Below are 19,936 nucleotides of genomic sequence, written 5' to 3'. Positions count from 1 at the left end.
ATTTTCCTACGAAATTATAATTTTAACCATAAAATAATTATAATATAACAGCCTCATCCCATATTTCTCTTGTATACATACCTACATACGATTATTTTTGGAATTAGCCTCATGTCAGTGCAAAGTCCTAAGTAGAAGTCGTGTTGAAAAAACTACTTTGGCCTGACGTCAGACAGTCCACAGGTTAATGATAACGAGATTCTTTATTTTTATACGTAGGTAGGTTGATTGGAGATAAAATGCGAACTCATGTGCGTATATTTGCCCTTCCTTTACGTCAGAACACAAAAAAGGCTAAGAAAACCTGATCTCACTATGAGGCACATTTTTATCCTGAGCGCAAGGTTGTTGATTCTCGTTATAAGGTAATTTCATGTGACGCCGCCGCTGCCGCTGCGAAGGGCGAGTATGTAAATAGGAAGTTACCTATACAAAGTACCTATAGGACTGAGGTTTTAATATCGTGAATGAATAGTTAGCCACCATTACCACTCTGTGTTTTTCCTACATCGCGGATGCGATTGAGTCACGATGGAATACGTATAAGAGACGTTATTTTGTTCTCTCGCGTCAAGTTCTCATGTACCTACCTACTTGGTACTGATCTAAATATTCAATAAGAGCAGTCATCATGTATGTTTAATATGTAAACAGAGCTAAGTAAATGAACATGGACTAACTACAACACGTCTTTGTTCACCGCGTTGTGTGAGATAATGCAGATGACTCAAAAAAAGATGGAAAGCTAATAATAATAAATATATAATCGACCACGATATGCAAATACGCTTTCATTTACCTACATGTTACATATTTATTTTTTTATTCACCGAATAAAAATCAGGAAATAATTTATTAATCGTATGTCCATAAAATTTAACAAACAAATTAATTACCTATAACATTTATAACAGCAATTAAACGTTCTACTCAGTGTACCTACATGTATCTTCTACATAGATATTTTTGAGACTTGATAACGCTCACACTCCTTCTTCAAGCCCTATCAGATCAGATATTTCTGGGATACGAGTACTCCCATTCTATTCATGCTACTAATCGTCACCAAAATAAGTACGCTGTCTGTTCTGTAAGCAAGGCTAGATAGCTTCTTGTATTTTGCATGCTGTACGACAGTATAACGCTGTTGCAATTACCATCCGATTGTAACCTAACATCCAATTATTTTATACGAACTTTATTGATACCTTGAGGTCCTTTATAAAGTTAAATATCTGGGAACCGAGCTTTGCTCGGAAAACGTATAATAACCCGAAAATGCGCGTTTCCCCAGAGATAAGACCTAGACCTAGGTAGATCGATTTTCGCCCCCGAAAACCCCCATCTAGCTAATTTCATCGAAATCTTAAGAGCCTTTTCCGAGATCCCCGAAATTTATATACATATATAAATAAACATACAAGAATTGCTCGTTTAAAGGTACCTATTAGATTTATAATAATAATAATTAGCTAAGCACGTGTCACTTGAACTTGACGAATCGAACTTGGCATCGCTTATTCACTGTTTTTTTTTACTTCGGACGAACTTAGGACCCAAAAACATGTTTTTACTTACCTATTGTTGTTTTTTAGGACCTCTTTAACTTTATCAGGGTCATAAGTATAGGTTGGTAGGTATTCGCATTTATATATAGATTTTTTAAATTTAGAATTATAATTTTTATAATATGTTTTTGCGCACATCTATGAGTAAGTTATCCATGACTAGCTGTTGGCCGCGACTTCCTCCGCGTGGAATCTTATCTTCAACATTTTACATCTTTAGTAGGTTCCTATAATTTTCATATGCAAGCAATGTTGAAATTATTTTTATTTTTTGCAAGTTGTATGAAGTTTTCACATACATTTTCAGCCCCCTTTTAACCCTTTTAAGGAATGAATTTTTAAAAACCCTGAAATTACTTTTCTTGTATTCTAATAATATGCCCTTATACAAAGATTCAAGTTCTGCACTCACAAAATATTTGATCTCGTCCTGGTGAGAAAGGGGTTGAAAGTTTGTATCTTTCAACCCTTTTCTCACCACCTTGGGGGATGAATTTTCGAAAATGCTTACATCCGTTTTCATGTTTTTTAATTTAATACCTTTTTGCAAAGTTTCACGTTCCTAGTTTAAAATAAAATTTGCACCCCAATACGAACTTTCATCCCCTTTTTAACACCCTTAGCCGTTGAATTTCCAAAAACGTTGCAATTATTTTTTTTGTAATCGGCTATTATGCCTTTCTAAGAAGTTTCAAAGCATTTGTAATGGATTCAAACTTTCAACTCCTTTTTAACCCTGTTAGGGGACGAATTTTACAAAACGCTGAAATTACTTTTCCTGTCTTCTAATAATATCCCCAAATACAAAGTTTCAAGTCCCGCGCTCGAAAAAATGTTTGATATCCATACAAACTTTCAACCCCTTTTTCACCACCTTAGGGGATGAATTTTCAAAAACGCTGTAATTAGTTTTCTTGTATTTTAATTTAATACCTTATCGCAAAGTTTCAAGTTCCTAGCTAAAAATAAAATTTGCACCCCAAGACGAACTTTCATACCCTTTTTAACTCCCTTTAGGGGTTGAATTTGTAATCGGCTATTATGCCTTTCTAAGAAGTTTAAAGCATTTGTAATGGATTCAAACTCTCAACCCCTTCTTAACCCTGTTAGGGGATGAATTTTACAAAACGCTGAAATTACTTTTCCTGTCTTTTAATAATATCCCCAAGTACAAAGATTCAAGTCCTGCGTTCGAAAAAATGTTTGATATCCATACAAACTTTCAACCCCTTTTTCACCACCTTAGGGGATGAATTTTCAAAAACGCTGAAATTAGTTTTCTTGTATTTTAATAATATATCTTTTTACGAAGTTTCAAATTCCTAGTTTAAAATAAAACTTTAACCCCATACAAACTTTCATCCCCTTTTTAACCCCCTTAGGGGGTTGAATTTCTCAAAATCGCTTCTAATCTCTTGTACACTTTATAAATGTAATCTGGTGTGCAAATTTCAACTTTCTATCTTTTGTAGTTTCGGCTCTGCGTTGATGAATCAGTCAGTCAGGACACTTGCATTTATATACAACGTGACCTTAGCCATTGGACAAACCCTGAAATCCCACGTAGGGTTACATCTCAGAAATGCTCTATCGGTAATATTTTTTTAATTAGAACAAAGGATAAAAAAATAAATTATCAAACAAAAGTTATTTCCAATAATCGACAACAAAAAGAAACATACTGTATTAATCATTGGCAGTGCTTTTGACAATTTGTTTGAAAATGTGCGGCAATGATGACATTTGTCACAAGTCAGAATCTTAGTAATGTCAATGTCATAAATAAAAAAGATAATCAAAACGGTCGAAGAAGGTTTCATACTATTTATTACCTCAGGAGCTACTAACACATACAGGTTGCTCCAAAGTAAAAAAATCGTTATTTGTTAATTTCTTCGTAACCGCTACACCGATTGTTATGATACTTTGTATACTGGTTCTAAATACCCTAATGCACCCTGCCCTACCGTACCCTACCCTACCCTAATGTACCTACATTTCGGCTTTGTCCAATGGCTAGGGACACCTGTATATAGATATATAGGTTTAGGTATACCATACCGCTGAACTGAGGCGGTTGGTGAGAAGGTAAAAAGGTATTACAATCAGGCAGTACAAATGTTAGTTTTACTTTAAAAATTTTGTTATCTAATTTGCCATTAAAGCCATTGACAATTATCAATAGTTATTAAGAAATAATTTTAATTAACGGATAAACCAAACTGCTGTTCTTGAAAAACAATACTATAAGTCATTTACTTATATCATTTATTATCAGTTTGTTGACCAATAGGTACTTATATGTTGATTACTTCAGACATAACGAGACAAAAGATATTAATCTTCATAAGGCCATTGTAAGTATGTAAACAACATGAACATGTAAATGAATTTAATAATGTATGCCCAGCGGAAATCTGACACCTCTGGGGTTGCAGTGAAAATTTAATTATTTGCTCTCGTAGGTACCTATCTAGTAGTTAACCTATAAAGCAAATTGATACAGGACTGATAATATCGAGAGTAAATTGATTGTTTTTGTACTTATATTATATTATTGTATTGTGTGCTACCGTATGTGTCATGTGTGGTATCGTATAAAAGGGAATATTCACAATTATACAGGTATACGCACCGTAAATGTACTCATCCAACAGTCATCTAACTTTCTGGCTATTTTAAATTTGGAATGATTAATTTCCATACTATTTTTACCCGTCTGTATATTTATGACCCTCCCTCTAAATTGCAAGACCCTTAAAGTTTTATTTCTCCAATTCCCTTACAACGCACTACAGATACCTATATACGACAGCCACAAAATTTTCAAAAAAAAGGAATCTGACTGTTTTATTTTATTACCACACATGTCGAGCCTCTTCACCAAATTTTTAGTGTAAAAATGAACGCGCTTACATATTTGTTATCCGGCGGCGTGACGTGGTGCACGCAGCGCGTGGTGGGCACGCTGTCGAGCGGGACGCCCCTGGCCGGCCCGCTTAGCGTTACAAGCAGGTGCAGGGTGCCGTAGCCGCACTCCAGCTCCTGCCAGAGCTCGTGGGTGCGCTCGCGCTCCAACCGCGAGAGGTCGATGGTACATCTGTACGACAGACGCTACAGTTATGCACAGACAAAACATCCTCTAGACTGAGCATAGTCGCGCTACCCCCGCTGCCACGCATACGGTAAATTTACTCCATGTTCGAGTTCGAAAACCTAACTAAACTAGCATTTGGTTAGTGTAAGATATTTCGGTCCGTTAAGGACTATTTAGTCAATTATACACGAAAATATAAAAATAAACAACCATAAATGATATAACCTTAATTACATCATCATTTTAATTTTTTATTAGATTAGTGATCAAAGGTTGAATTTTGTTAATGTTATTAAGTAGTTTAGACTCCTTTGATATACATATTATTTATGTATATACATATGTAACGTATTGTGAGATGTTCATAATAATATTCAGGTTAGGCACACACAGTTTTGCAAGCGGATAACAGATATCCGATGAAAATTAATTGCAACAACATCGCAGCTGCAAAAGCGCAAAGGCTACCTACCTACTCTCAATTCCTGTGGTGTATCGATTTACTTTATTTTATTGAATCAGACGGCCCGATTCGAACTTTAAGATACGTCAATTAATAGATCTAGAAACGATATGGATTAGATGTGTCAGTGTCAAATGTGACGTTTCTTCAAACAAATACGTCACTTTTGACACTGACACGTATAATCCATATCGTTTCTAGATCTATTAATTGACGTATCTTAAAGTTCGAATCGGGCAGAGAGTATGGTATTTGTTTACTTACGTAGGCTCAGTATATTCTTAGTACCCATGAAAGGTCAGTGGATAATGATCTTGCATTTGCATAGTTTTGAGAAAAGTCGTTTTATTTCTATTGAGACTTGAAATACCTATGTATTTAGATACGGGTAGTACATACTTATATTATGGTAGTAAAAGAAAAAGTTTTATTCTCAAATAATACATCAGTAATCGCTTTTATTTTTGAAGAATACGATACGGAATTATGTTTTTTTTAATATTACTTTATTCGCTAAACGTCGGCAATAAGACAGCAACCTAAATACTCGATCAAACTCTACTATCTACATCGTTGAAGTACGAAATGTTAAATATTAATCATCTGTGCGAGTCCACTTGTATGAGTCCAATGTATTTGTTATGAAGATGCTAACTACGTAGGTCACTCCATAAGTTTTGAGATGAAATAGAGATATTCAAGATATTAGCACTATTTATTTTACATTTTATTCAAAATACTCCCTATCATTCTCTATACAAAGTTCCATTCGTCTAAAGTGTCTAAACCAACTTTGAAAACATTTTTGCCAGTCTTGATCCGATAGGTCAGAAATCGCAACTTCATCAGCAAAGCCCGGTTTGACGAAATAAATTATTGTGCTGACGTCTCAATAGTGCGAGGACACATATTTTATAAGTCGATGTCGATAAAAAATCACGATGTCAGTACATCGTTATGAAATCGTTACCACCGTTATGAAATTTAAATAGATTTACTTTAAACAGATAGGTACAAACATACGCATTTATAACAGTCGCTTTAGCAATTAACAGTGTTTTATACATTTCGTACCAGGTACAAGTCCAAAATGATTTTGTCACCAACAAAATATGGTTGTCTACGTCAGTGTTAATTAATTCTTACAATTTATCAAGAAACTGCGAGTTCCGTATTGAAATAAGGTGTTTTGGGGTTATTCCGATACGTTATTGTGAGAGTATCGGTTAAATTAGATTTATTGGAGATGATGAAATCTTACCGGCCCATAAAATTCTTTTGTTTTTCTTTGTGCCACACTGTTACCTCCAAGTGGTTGTCGTCGTACTGGTACAGGTTGAACCTCTCACACCAAGTTGGCTTAGATTTTGGAACTTGTTTCGATTTGCGAGTTTCATTACCTAATCTGTAACAAAATTTGAAGTTAATGATTTCACTTTTGGTTGCACCATCAATCGATGCAAAGTATGATTAACACATAGTATTAGAAGTAACACATTTAACATAGCTCCTATGCTACTCCTTCAATGAAACATATTATGCTAAAAATATTCTAATCGGTTAGGCTATTGAGTATCTCAAACATATACCTGGGGCCCATTTCTCGAACGGTATTAGACTAATATTATTAGTACACTAACTGTCAAATCGTATGGGTTACCATGGCAACACACTAATAATATTAGACTAATATGGTTCGAGAAATTGGTCCCTGCTCACGTATACATGAAAAACAATGTATCCACATTTCTTCGTTACTTAGTCAGGTTGAAAATAGAAGGTACAATGCTTTCAAAATTTACTTTCGCAACTTTTGTGGGTGACGAATCTGCGTGACCCCGGGGTTTGTAACAAACGGTGTGTCCAATCTGTTTTGATGCAATAACCAAGACGGAAAATCAACAGTTTTTTTCAAGATACTTTAGCTGTTTTTTTTCTACAATTTGTCCAATCTATCCAAGGACCGTGTAGGTAGCGGCGCATGAAGTCTCGTATTGGTTGCCCACCAATTTTAAGACCTACCTACTATTTTAATTTAATACATTTGGTCTCAGAACGTTTTGGACACTGCTTTAACGCGTAATGTTACTTTCGTGATTGAATCTATCTCCATCACTTCAATATTACAAGCTGTACTTACTTAAACTTGCAATACAGTCCATTGGAGCCGCTAGAGGGCCCATAAGGTAAGTCTTTGGCGTCGACTAATGTTACATTCACAGTAGATTTCCACGATCTTTTGAGAATGTCAAACCTTCTGTTTTTCCATACATACTGGAACAAGATTAAAAATAATGAAATAAAAATTTGGCACACTATGGGTATTAAACTTTTAAGCAGGTGAGATATGTATAAAGTATAAAGTGTACGCCTGGGTATTTTGTTCACTAGATGATTTAAAAAAATCGTAGCGTTTAAATTATAAAACGGTTGCTAATAATATGAATAGCAATCTTGAGGGCTTTCTCTAGTAACCGATTTGAAACCTGATTAAACATCAACTTTCGCTCGAAAAAAACATCACGAAATTGTGCACCTAATGTTAATTTTGATTGAACTGATCGATACTTTTTTTTAATTAACTATAAATAACAATTAAGGTGGTTCTTCTTGCTCGAATTTCATACAAACTTTCTAGTCACCAAAGCTCCTATTATATAGGGTTTCTTCACTTGAATATGTAATGTTTGGGTAATATATATATTTCTGTCTACGCATAACGTAAAAAAATACAAGATTTTGATTAATATTATATATTATTAAGAAAAAAGCCTTTGAATATTGGTAAAATTTTACCCCATTGCTTGTTTGTGTGAGTGATGCTTATAGTATAGGTGTAATTCTAATATGGCGAGTTCATTTGACATTTTGACAAGCACTGATTTTTAATTTATCAAAGGTGTAACAGATGGCACTTTAAAACCGAAACACAGATTACCTGTGTATTTTGTTTTATCTTCACTCAATAGAGGGAGATATATTTAATGCACAAAGCATGTTACGAGTATACTCATTTAAAAGTCTCCTTTCTGATATAATTTCATTCCCAGATTTAATATTTATACTTATATTATATAATAAAATACATTTATATAACTATACATTTAATAGAAAGGTCAGTCCAAACAATCATTCGCGTAACGGTCGTCCACCGAAAAGCCTTGTGGATTCTGCTTTCGTTTCGGCAGAAATATAAATGTTCTCTGGAAAAGCCTATATTTATTGTAACAATGATTTTTAAAATAAAGTAGCTATATTTTTCTCAAAAATATATATTTGGAGAAAAATGCATGTCATCTTCTTGTAAATAAACAAGATTCTATATGTTCTGCTTGTGCATAACAATAGTAGATTGTTAACCAAGGGTGATCCCTTAGAACGTAAATACTTCATAAAAAACGATACTTTTACTCAATATTGACCTAATGTTAGTATTGTTATATGTAAAACGGGACTTCACGTATATTGAGTAATTTTTCGAAAATTAAATACGGTGGACCACAAATAAAACAATATTATATTCAGATAAATATGCAAAGGATCAGAGGCCCATTAAAATTTTGTTAGTAATACATATAGTTTTTGACAGTGTAATTAATTTCGCGATCATAAATCCGCAGATAACTCCTGCATCAGTGAACTAAAATAATTATTTGCTTTTAATTATCCGCCATTGCATTTCACTTCAAGCTGTCACAGAGCAAGCTTACGAATAATAATACAAAATGGAAACATCTGCAACCAAAGCAGATAGGGCTAAGGAAAAAATGTGCAATTACCTTCTTGAGTGTTACAAATATTGACTTTAAATGCTAATATACCATCTAAAGCTGAAAGTATCATCTATATGGCCCTACACTACTACTCAAGTAGTTAGTATTCGCTTATTTGGCACCCTTTAAAATCCTAATACTTAATCAACGCTATTACAACACTACCTTAGCGCTCTTCTACTACAACAGTTTGTAGTCACCTATATGCAACCCATCTAGCTCCTAAAGAATTAATTAACACTATTGTAGCTCCACTATACCGCTCTTATGTCTCTTTTTTTATCCGCTAACCCTACTGTAGCACTGTTATAAATCTTATGGTGATAAAATTTGGGCATCATTTTTGGAAAAAATATAATCAAGAAATGATTTTCTTGATTATATTTTTTCCAAAAATGATGCCTTTCACCCGAGTTAAAACACTCTACTTTTCATTTCGCATACGAGGAAAGTAAAATGCATGTGTTTTTTATATAAATTTTTATAGTAGGTATTTTTTGAGGGTAGGTACTTTCAATTAACAATTTAGCCAAAAGTATCGTTATTTATGGAATGGGGAGTCAAAAATTCTCTTCTTCTTTGTCGTTATCCTCACAGCTGAGGGTCGTGACCAACCATAAGTAGCTCTATCTGTAAGAAGTCTCTAGGCTGCTCTCTTCTGAGCCTGATGAAGTGCGGACTGTGTGCCACTATCACTGGGACTGGGTACTGGGAGTCAAATATCAGAATGAAAATTGTATAACAAATCCATTTATACAAAAAATTATAAAATCGTACTTGGAATTGGAACCTAAAATGCTGTAGTGCAGAAACGTATAATTTTCTGCACACCTTTTACAACAACAATGACCCTCTTTCATAGCATGAGAAATGAAACGGATATTTCTTGTTTTCTTTACATTAGCATTTTTCTCTCGATAATTTAATCAATTTGCAACGTAGAATCTAAGAATCGTCATAAATTCATAATCATAAATATCAAAATATTAAAGGACATACATTTTTAGAAGATTTCCCCGCGCAACGTGCCAAATGGTTTAAAGGGCAATATGCTCGCAACGTTTGGATGTCAATAAGTCGACAGTAAAAATTCTATTTCAAATCAAATCAAACTTGATATTTTTGACAGTAATGGGTTACTTAAATAAGAAGGCATTTTTCGCCCGGATCTACTATGGTCAAATGGTCTAAGAGTGGCTTTTAGCTATTGAGTATAAATCTAATAACAGCGTCCCAGACAGACAGACAGAGTTCAAATCACGAACAAAGACTCATTTCTTTTTGTTTTTATTTATTTATTTTATTTTATTTTTTGGCTTTTTATGACCTTATTTTTTATCACACGATTAATTTACGTTTTTTAATTATTATGAAACGGGACTTACCTAATGGCGTAATATGTTTTTAAAATTTACCTCCGAGTTCCAACGTTCTGACGGCGTAGTCCCCGTGGTTGTCGGGTCGGGCTCTTCTACTCTTAGACAACGGGGACAACGCCGTCCTCGAAAAGTTGGAGGTAAATTTTAAAAATTTAACTAAAACGGTTAAGTACTGTTTTTATAAATAATAATATACTAGATAGTATTTATTTTAACACTAAATTAGTTGTGATATATATTAGAAAAGGTGGAAAGGCTGACCATATAGTCATCCAGCGTGGAAATGCTCTCAATTTCCTTTAGCATTGCATTTCCTAAAATCCTATCTAGATGGAACAACATTAGGAGATTATGTAAAATGGTAACTATATATAATTTCAATAAAATGTAGGTAAAGGTATACTTAAGTTAAGGTATACTTCTTATGTAATTCGCGAACTTAATAGTTTTTAGTAATGATCAACAATGACTACGATAGGTCCAGAAAGTAAGGCTGACTGCTGTATAAACGTAAGGAAACATAATTATAATTATGTACAACAATATATAGGTACTTACCTAAATAAACGAGTTCTCATCCCATCATAATCACAATATTTTATTGTATATCTATATTTTTTGATTTCAGATTGATGCTACACTTAAAAAAAAAAAAATTGGTAAGTAATTATAAAAAAATCTAAAATACGTTTTTTAGTCTTTTCTACTTTATTCTTTTTTTTTTTGTTAGAAAGTGCATTGTTTTTGTTCTAAAACTATCTCATCCTCAATTTATCCGAATATGATATATTACGTGCCCTAATAGGTATAGTTTTAGAGAAATGTTGCTCCAAGTGAAGCGCCGCAGCGTCGAACTTCCCCGCCTCCCCCCCCCACTAAATGAGAGGTGGTTCTCGACGGCTCCCGGTCTGTATCAGCTCAAGACCAGCTAACAATCAACCGTGCCAAGTTTCAGCGCATAGTCTCAAAGTGCAAGGTCCCTATACAACGGTGTGCACTAACAAACCAGCTATTATGAAACTTTGTATTTTGGGATAAACGGTGAAAATCCACAATTCGTATTCATCTTTTGGCTGAATACGGCATCCCATCCCTAGACATCCACCTTAAATAAAAATGATTCCCACGATCCCGGGCACGCATGGCCGTCCGCTCAGTTCTAGGGGGCTTTTTTGACCCCCCCCCGCTTCCTAAAATCATCCAAAAATCATGCTTCGAATGACCCCGTTTCCTCCTACGTCATGCTACCATCATCTGATGTCCAGCCCCCCCCCCCCCCCCCCCGCCCCCCTAATTTGAAATGACGTAATTTATGAATAGCCCCTAGGCGAGCTGCGCTCGGAGACCTGAACCCACTGCACCTTAACCAAAAAAGATCCATAATTTCAACCGATATTTTTTTTATCTCGCCCTGACATTTCCGTATATTTTTTAAGAAGAAGCATTTATAAATATGCAAAATAATCGAACGAGCGAGCGAAGCGAAGCGAAGTTCTTACATTCGACTTTGAACACGCGGCTGGCTAGCGGCACGTCCCGGCATTTCGATGTTATTAAGCTGAACTGTCAGAAGATAGTTTGATACTCAATAACTTAAGTAAATTTGTTCTAATTTAAATGAATTTGGGTAAACGTGTAGTCGAGGGCATTATATTTTAGTCATTAAATTATGAGCAGGCCCGATCAAGGGGTTATTGAGCTAGAAGAGCTTAGAAGGCCAAAAAGCTGTTTGTGAGAGGTCTTGCTATTCTGGTCATTTTTTTTGCAAGAAACATGGTCGAGTTTAGTATCAAATGAAAGTTCTCGACTTACACTTTTATAATATCGTTTTTAAATTTACCATTTTGAAATAATTAGCAAGATAAAAATAAAATAGAATAAACATAATATATGTATTTGACATTTGACAGGAAATATTTCGGCTTAGCACAGATACAGTTTATTTTAATCTCTATGGTGGTGACTTAAATCCAGGGGAGGGACAGCCGTATACGAAGCCCTTTATTCGAAAAAATAGCGCCATCTATATTACTTAACGCTTAACTTGTAAATGGCGCTTCAAAATTGATGCAAAAAAGCAAATCTTGTCAGTAGAAGAAGGCGCGAAACTCAAATTTTCTATGAAACCATATCCCTTCGCGCCTACATTTTTTCTACTGACAAGATCTGCTTGGCCAACTATATTATACATACTACTCTTTGCTTAAATCTATCAGTTAAGGGCTCCACAGACCTTGCAATAAATCCACGCGATCTTTGATCCATTGCCGCCTATAGAGCGACATAAAATAGTAGAAATTAAATAAAATGGAACTCAAAAATGTCCATACTAAATTGTTGCCATGTGTAAGCATTTTACGTAATGTGACAGTTACGTAGAAAGTGGCGCCCTCAGTTATTTTCTATTATTTTATGTGTCACTATACGAGTACCTAAGTAGGTGCAACAAAGTCAATCGCTATATAATTTTTGGTTAACCGCGTGTTCTTAGTTCGGGGCGAACTACTAGTTTATATTATATTTTGCTTATTAAATGTGTAGGTATTTTAAAATACCACGGCGATAAGCCTAATTTGACACCCACGGTAATAGACGCTTTTACCTTATGCACTTTTTTCCCGTGATCCCTGAGCAGAGAAAGTCCCGAGCCGATGCGCTCCATGAACTCCGTGGAGACTGCCAGCGGCGCCGGCGCCAGCGGATCCATCGCCAAGCCTTCCGGGACTGCAAATGACCTGCACACAAACATTACCACACTGCTGAGTTTCACCGCTCTAAGCTTTGTTCATTTGTAAATACAGGTCCGCACGTTTTCTAATCACAACAAAACGTAAATACTAACAATGGCATACTGTCCTCGCCGGCTGGATGAATTTAGTTAAAATAAAAAACAAAAAACAGTTTGCCTTGCTCTTTCATGTGCTGCCCTTACAACCAATCTGACCTATGCCACTGAATAAAAAATTAGTAACTAAATACAATTTATGTCATCTTCACCTGGGGTCCATCCAAACAATGTCCATCCATACCATGTCGCGAGGACAACTCAAAATAAAACGAAACACTACTTGTTAAAACACCATTAATTAAACATTGAAATTATATTTATATTCAATATTCTTTGAGCATGAAAAAAAATGCTTTACAACTTAGAAATCAAGCGTGTCTGACTACTCTGACTTATGAACGTTTCCATCTAAATGACGTATAATGATTTGATCATATCATTATATACCTACTACCAGCCGCAGGCGTCGATCTCTATTCAGGTTTTTCTATTTTGTATACCTTTATAGGTATTCTCGACTGATCTTATACGTATTATGAATAAAACATTGTAAACATGCTATGCTTGTCAACCCAAAAAAAATATTGCTGCTGGTGCTGGTATCTACATATGTATATATTATAGGAAGAGTAGAGCGGGGTCAATCGAACCTTGGGGCAAATATGTATCGTCAATTGGCCCCATTCTACCCGCCATAGTGCAATTAAAATAAATCCTAATACATATATTGTCAGATCTTTGCGTAACTCATAGAACTTTAGGGAGTAGAGGGACAAAAGCCGATTATCATTTACGTGCAGGTGTTAGGTACTTAAATTATAATTATGTTTTACGGATTGTGGAAACAATTATACATATACAGTCAGCGACAAATCGACTATCCCCCTTATTCATAAAACTTTACGGGCCTGATTTAGTTAAATTATGTTTTATCCCTTTCTTACTAATGCATAAGTCAAAATGACAAATAAGGACAAACGATTATTACTAATAGCTAACAATTTCTTAGCTAATTGAGATTTGTAGTGCGTTTGTATAACGGAGTATGATTTTTAATACCAATTAAATTATGTTTTTTAATCATGATTAAAAGTTTAATAGAGGCTCAGTACGGTTACCATCAGTTTGTGACTGACATAAACGCCGTCGAGAACGTAATTTACTTTCTATACGTCCCGTTTGCACTAATATGCGAGTGCGTGCGAGATGTATAGAAAGTAAATTACGTTCTCGACGGCGTTTATGTCAGTGACAAACTGATGGTAACCGTACAGGTTAGGTTTTACATAATTATGACTGTGTAGTACGGTGAAATAGTTTAGTTTAGTCCTAGTTTCCCCTCTGGGTTGGAAGGTCAGATGGCAGTCGCTTCCGTAAAAACTAGTGCCTACGTCAAATCATGGGATTAGTTGTCAAGCGGACCCCAGGCTCTCATGAGCCGTGGCAAAATGCCGGGATAACGCGAGGAAGAAGAAGAAGAGTACGGTGAAATAGTTATCGTAAACACTAAACATTATATAATGTACCTACGTTTAAAAAACAATAACTAGTTAGGCATGTACTTATGTAGGTAGGTACTTACATCTTACATGTTTTCTTAATAAACATGTAATATCTAGCCGAGTCAAAGTTACTGGTAAGAAACACTTGAAGTAGTAGTACCTACCTATGAAACTACAAAATAACAAGGTAAATCAATTTTAGTCCTGAGTGTAACTTACATTACGCACATAGGTCACAATTTTCCACCACAAAATAGCACTGCGATTCATCTTTGCTATTTATAAACAACCAGTTTTTAAATAGTCATTTATGATCAGTTTGCCAAATAACACTTCCTATTAATGTTCTCACATTAAGTAAATTAAATATTATTGTGTCCTCTAGACTTAGCTATTTTCACGGGGTTTTTATAGGTAGGTACGCAAATAGTTCACTCAAATAGCACCGTCTCACGTGTATACTAGAACGTCTATAACCCATCACACCCGCGTACGAAGTTACTTACTGTGTTTGTACTTAGTTTGGACTGTTTGAAGGCTTTGGGGCATGTCGTGAGCACGTTTTACACGTGATAACTGATATTCTAGTCGTCTTTCCGGGTCACCCAAAACGGAGTCGCGTGGGCATCTCGGCAAGGAGCACACGATCAATCGACTACAATCAGAACTGTTAGAAGTGAATCATAGCCAAATAGGTACAGTTAAATTGAGAATGACGAAAGCGTGAGTAAATTAGCAGACGACATTACTGACAAATACCCATGACTAGCAAATTCCATCACCGTCGAACAGAATAAACGTTAACTTTTTTGGAAAGTTCAGGGAATAATAATGAGGTAAATTAATTTGGTCACTTATTGTAACGATGTAGGTGTAGGTATGTACCTACCTAACTGTTTTGTGCCCAGCTATTAATAATTATGGTAAATAAAAAGCACGAATTACACCTTGCTTTTAATTATTACCCGTAACCGTATTATATTTTAGTTATTATGTAACCGATCTATTTAATGTACGATATTGATTTATGATTAACGTGACCAAATGAGTTCATTTGACTTGATCGGTAGGATGAAGCGGAATTACAATTCCTTGTAGTCCGATTAATCGAACTAATAGGAATAAATGTTCATGTGGTCCGATCGGTAGGACGAAGCGGAATTACAATTGCTGGTAATCCGATTAATCGGACCAAGCGGAAAAAAAGTTCACGTGGTCCGATTGGTAGGACAAAGGCAGTAGGACCACGTGGCCAGAGCGGTTTATGCCGCAAAAAACGTATTTTCGAGTATTTCGACACTCTCAGAGGAATCAAAATGTAACGGTACTTCCCGTTGACCTAGAACGCTGCCTAGAACTATCAAATTTGGCAAGTAGCAAGTAACAAGTATAGGGAAAAGTCTCAAAACTATAATTTTGAAAAAAATATATATAAATAAAATAAGAAATAAAAATAAGTTTAATTTGTCCGGAATCCTCGGTGGGCGAGTCCGACTCGCACTTGCCCGGTTTTTTCATAGAATGCAAGCATTGTTATTGCTGCAACTCCCAGAATGAATTTGCACCAACGTTCGTCATGTTATCAGTGTATAACAATACCTACCTACCTACAACAGATCCATTAAGGTTTAATGGAAATCTCCGTTCGCAATCGGATTAAGGAGCATCCGTAGGTAGGTAGGTACCTATTGCAAAAAAAAAACTAATTTGAGCGGAAAAATACAGCAATCTTATGATGCAGACCTTTTTAGATTCAGAAATTTGCGTCAGTTAATACAGGTTTGTTATTGTTAGATTCAATAAATGAACTTGATATAAATAAAGCACAAGTCTCATGGAGCATTCCAAGGAATAAAAACTTTTTACAAAAAAAAGTAAACCGACTTCAAAAAGGATGAAATAAAATATTATCCTTTTTAAGTCTATGCGTTACCAACCGATATGTTTGAAGTCGGTGCCAAGCCAGATTTTGAAGCATACCATGATTTTGGTGCGTTTCGATAAGGATGTACCTACGTTGGATTGCCTTACACGACAATAATGAACGTACTTTCTGTAGGTACAGTCGACGTTAAAAATATGTTTACACTTTTCGCCTTAGAGTAAGGTCATCACCATCATCATCATATCAGCCAGAGGACGTCCACTGCTGGACATAGGCCTCCCCAAAGAGTGCCACAATGACCGGTCTTGCACCACCCGCATCCAGCGGAAAGGAGTAAGGTGCAAAAGTGTACCTAAACATATCATTGACAACGACTGTACTTACCTAAGAACACACCTCAGAACACACGATCAAACCTTCTTGGCGCCGTGGGTCTGAGTTATTTCCCGTCCCTTATCCAGAGGACTACATTTCAAAATATAAAACAATTCAAGGATGTTACCTTCTTGCCAAATTTCACCTAAAGCGGTTCAGTTGTTTAGCCATAAAAAGGCGACAAAGAGGCAGACAGAATTACTTACACATTTTATAATAGTTATTAGTGCAGTTCTAATAGGATTTATAGCCATAAAGCTGATTATTTTTGACTGGTATTGTTACTACTTGGCTTGGCACCGACTTCAAACATATCAGTTGGTAACGCATAGACTTAAAAAAGGATAATATTTTATTTCATCCTTTTTGAAGTCGGTTTTCTTTTTTTTGCAAATAGTTTTTATTTTTCCATTTTTAGTTTTAACGCGTTGTTAAGAGCGCGACGCATGAATGAAAAACAAGATCACGTTTAACACTTAATTCGTTATTCGTATAAATATTAAATATGTAATCAGGAATGTTCTCTAGTCCGTCTGGGAAATTATAATTCCTGTCACTCCATCCTCCTCCGCCCCGCCACTGACCCAATCCCTCAACCCCTCGATCACTCAACCTCACAGAGCATCAACCCTGATCCAGGAAACCCTCGACCCTGAACCAGCAACCCTTCAACCGCCATTCCCCGACCCCTTAATCCCTGACCCCTTAACTCCTAACCCTAACCCCCGATCAGTAGCCTTACCAGCTTACCACGAGTTTGACATTGATATATTCGCTAGCGTGTGTGTAACTTTCTTTCTATGCATCTCGCTCGTACTAACATATTAGTACGAGCGAGATGCATAAAAAGTAAGTTACGAAAACGTTAGCGAAAATGTCAATGTCAAACTCGTGGTAAGGCTACTGATCGGGGGTAGTGTCAAACTCATGGTAAGGCTACAGTTGCACTACATCCAATTGGTGGTTTTCGGAAGCAAATGCTCGAGTTACTTTAGAAAACACCGAAATCACTTTACACGTGCCTTTAAAATTTGAGGACTTCCCTCAATTCCTCATGGATACCATCATCAGACCATACCAAAAATAATACGAAAACACCTCGGAGGTAACTTCTTCCAAACAAAAAAAGAATTACTTAAATCGGATCACAGGTGCCGGAGTAATCGCTGAACATACTACATTAAAAATCATCATCATCATTATCATCAAAACAATCTTCATCATCAGGTCTACTTTATCAAATTGGTGGCTTTCGGGAGAAAATGCTCGAGTTGCTTAAGAAAACACCCAAATCGCCATGCATGTGCCTTTAAAAATTGAGGGGTTCCCTCAATTCCTCATGGATCCCATCATCAGAACATAACCAAATTAATATGGGACCAATTTGGAGGTAGCTCCTTTCAAACAAAAAAATAATTAGTCAAATCGGACTACGGATGTCGGAGTAATCGGTGAACGTACATAGAAAAAAAAAAGATTGCCACAACCGAATACAGAATCTCCTCCTATGAAATTGAAGTCGGTTAAAAACTGGTGTGCCACAAAAGTAAGTTACCGTTGAGTTGAGAGTCTAAGTATACAGGGTGATCAATCCAAATGGGTCAGTCAGTAGGGAGAAGTCAGAAACTATGAGTGGCTTCGATTTTAGACTTAATAATAATGACATTCACACTTTTTTTTTAACTCTCATACATAACCGGGAATCGAACCAGCCGGCCTAGCCAAGGTTACAATCGCTATCGCTTCGACAACGAAAAGCATTATATCTCTCTATCACTCTTCCATAGTAGTGCGACAGTGACAGTTGCGTTTCGATCGCTACGAAGCGTAAGCGATCGGCATCTTGGCTACGCGGCCTGGTCAATATTCTTTATGTAATCGCGTGTAGGTAGTATTTGTTTGTATAATTGATCCTGAAAGTATAAGGACTAAATTTTGCTATGAAATCTTGTGTAAACATTAGATTGAAATTCCCACAATTTAAATAATGCAAAATGTTGCCATTAATATGCATCGGTCATCATTATGAGTCATTTATCTGAATAGACCACTTATGCATATCTTATCTGCATCGATGTTATGCATTACAAATTGAGTTTATTTAAAATTAGAACGCATTCGTTCAGCGGGCGTGCCAATTTATTCAAAATTTGAAAATGGAACACCCAAAAGAATTTATCCAAAAGAATTAATCTTTGCATCCAGGAAAATGGCTACCATTTTGAACATTTACTGAAATAAAATAATTATCTTATTGTTGGGTTTTTCTTTCAATTACTTAAACAATTTTTAAAATGTGTTCCTTGTGACTTATGATTCGCACCATCAACAATAACAACGAAAAAACTTGCAGTTTTTATACCTAACATTGTTTACAGAGACTTCGACGGTTCGATTCCCGGTTATGTATGAGAGTTAAAAAAAGTGTGAATGTTATTATTATTAAATATAAAATCGAAGCCATGGTTCCTAAGAACAGATATCGCTATCTCTCATAGTTTCTGACTTCTCCCTACTGACACATTTGGATTGATCACTCTGTATACTATACTTCATAATCTTTAATAGGAAGAAACACGACTTCATAATAATTAATTAGCCCATAGAATAAAATAGCGAGTGTTTATTTTTTGGAATTTATTGTCGGTTCGATTCCCGGGCGAGACAAGCGAAAATGAGCTAACTTAAGGTTTTAAGGCACTTTCCCTCCAGAGCCCATTATTTTTTTCCACGCTGTACCTATAGTTGGGCCTAATTGTTATTATTTAATTATTATTATTATTTAATCATATATTTTAATATTCTATATTGCGTAAATAAGTATGTACCTACACTCCAAGAAACATTATTTTATTAGCTTTTTCAAATGCCATGCATTTAGGTACAAATGTCTAAAAATACGGTAAAAAACATCATGATTCTTACTGTGTAAATAAAATAAAATGGAACCGGTTTTACATAATTCTCTGTTTTAGCAATATGTAAATAACCATAATTAAAACACGTGTAACGTAAACAGTCAGGGGACTCTTGAATTATGTCGTCTCATATCACTCATGTGATATCTTATTCGGCGGTAGCAATACCTACAGTTCATGTTCATGAC

General features: G+C 35.5%; 1 protein-coding gene across 7 annotated transcripts in view; it reads right to left on the bottom strand.

The window, feature by feature from the left end:
• LOC134804457 (multiple C2 and transmembrane domain-containing protein-like) overlaps nucleotides 1-19,936 on the bottom strand; it is a 75,317-nt gene that overhangs the window by 17,474 nt on the left and 37,907 nt on the right. For 4 of the 7 annotated variants that reach the window (XM_063777503.1, XM_063777504.1, XM_063777498.1 and 1 more), the window contains exons 2-5: nucleotides 12,883-13,015; nucleotides 7,269-7,402; nucleotides 6,390-6,533; nucleotides 4,485-4,668 (exon numbers count right to left, since the gene is read on the bottom strand). In XM_063777503.1, coding sequence (XP_063633573.1) covers nucleotides 4,485-4,668; nucleotides 6,390-6,533; nucleotides 7,269-7,402; nucleotides 12,883-13,015 — 595 coding nt within the window. Of the gene's footprint in view, nucleotides 1-4,484; nucleotides 4,669-6,389; nucleotides 6,534-7,268; nucleotides 7,403-12,882; nucleotides 13,016-13,277; nucleotides 13,430-14,650; nucleotides 14,715-14,789; nucleotides 14,816-19,936 lie in introns of those variants that run through there. The other 3 variants (XM_063777502.1, XM_063777500.1, XM_063777499.1) reach the window with 3 other exon arrangements.

The sequence above is a fragment of the Cydia splendana genome, chromosome Z (genome assembly GCF_910591565.1).
Source record: "Cydia splendana chromosome Z, ilCydSple1.2, whole genome shotgun sequence".
NCBI classification, from domain to species: domain Eukaryota; kingdom Metazoa; phylum Arthropoda; class Insecta; order Lepidoptera; family Tortricidae; genus Cydia; species Cydia splendana.
Note: the sequence above shows the minus strand (reverse complement) of the source record. Positions and strands in the feature narration are given on the sequence as shown.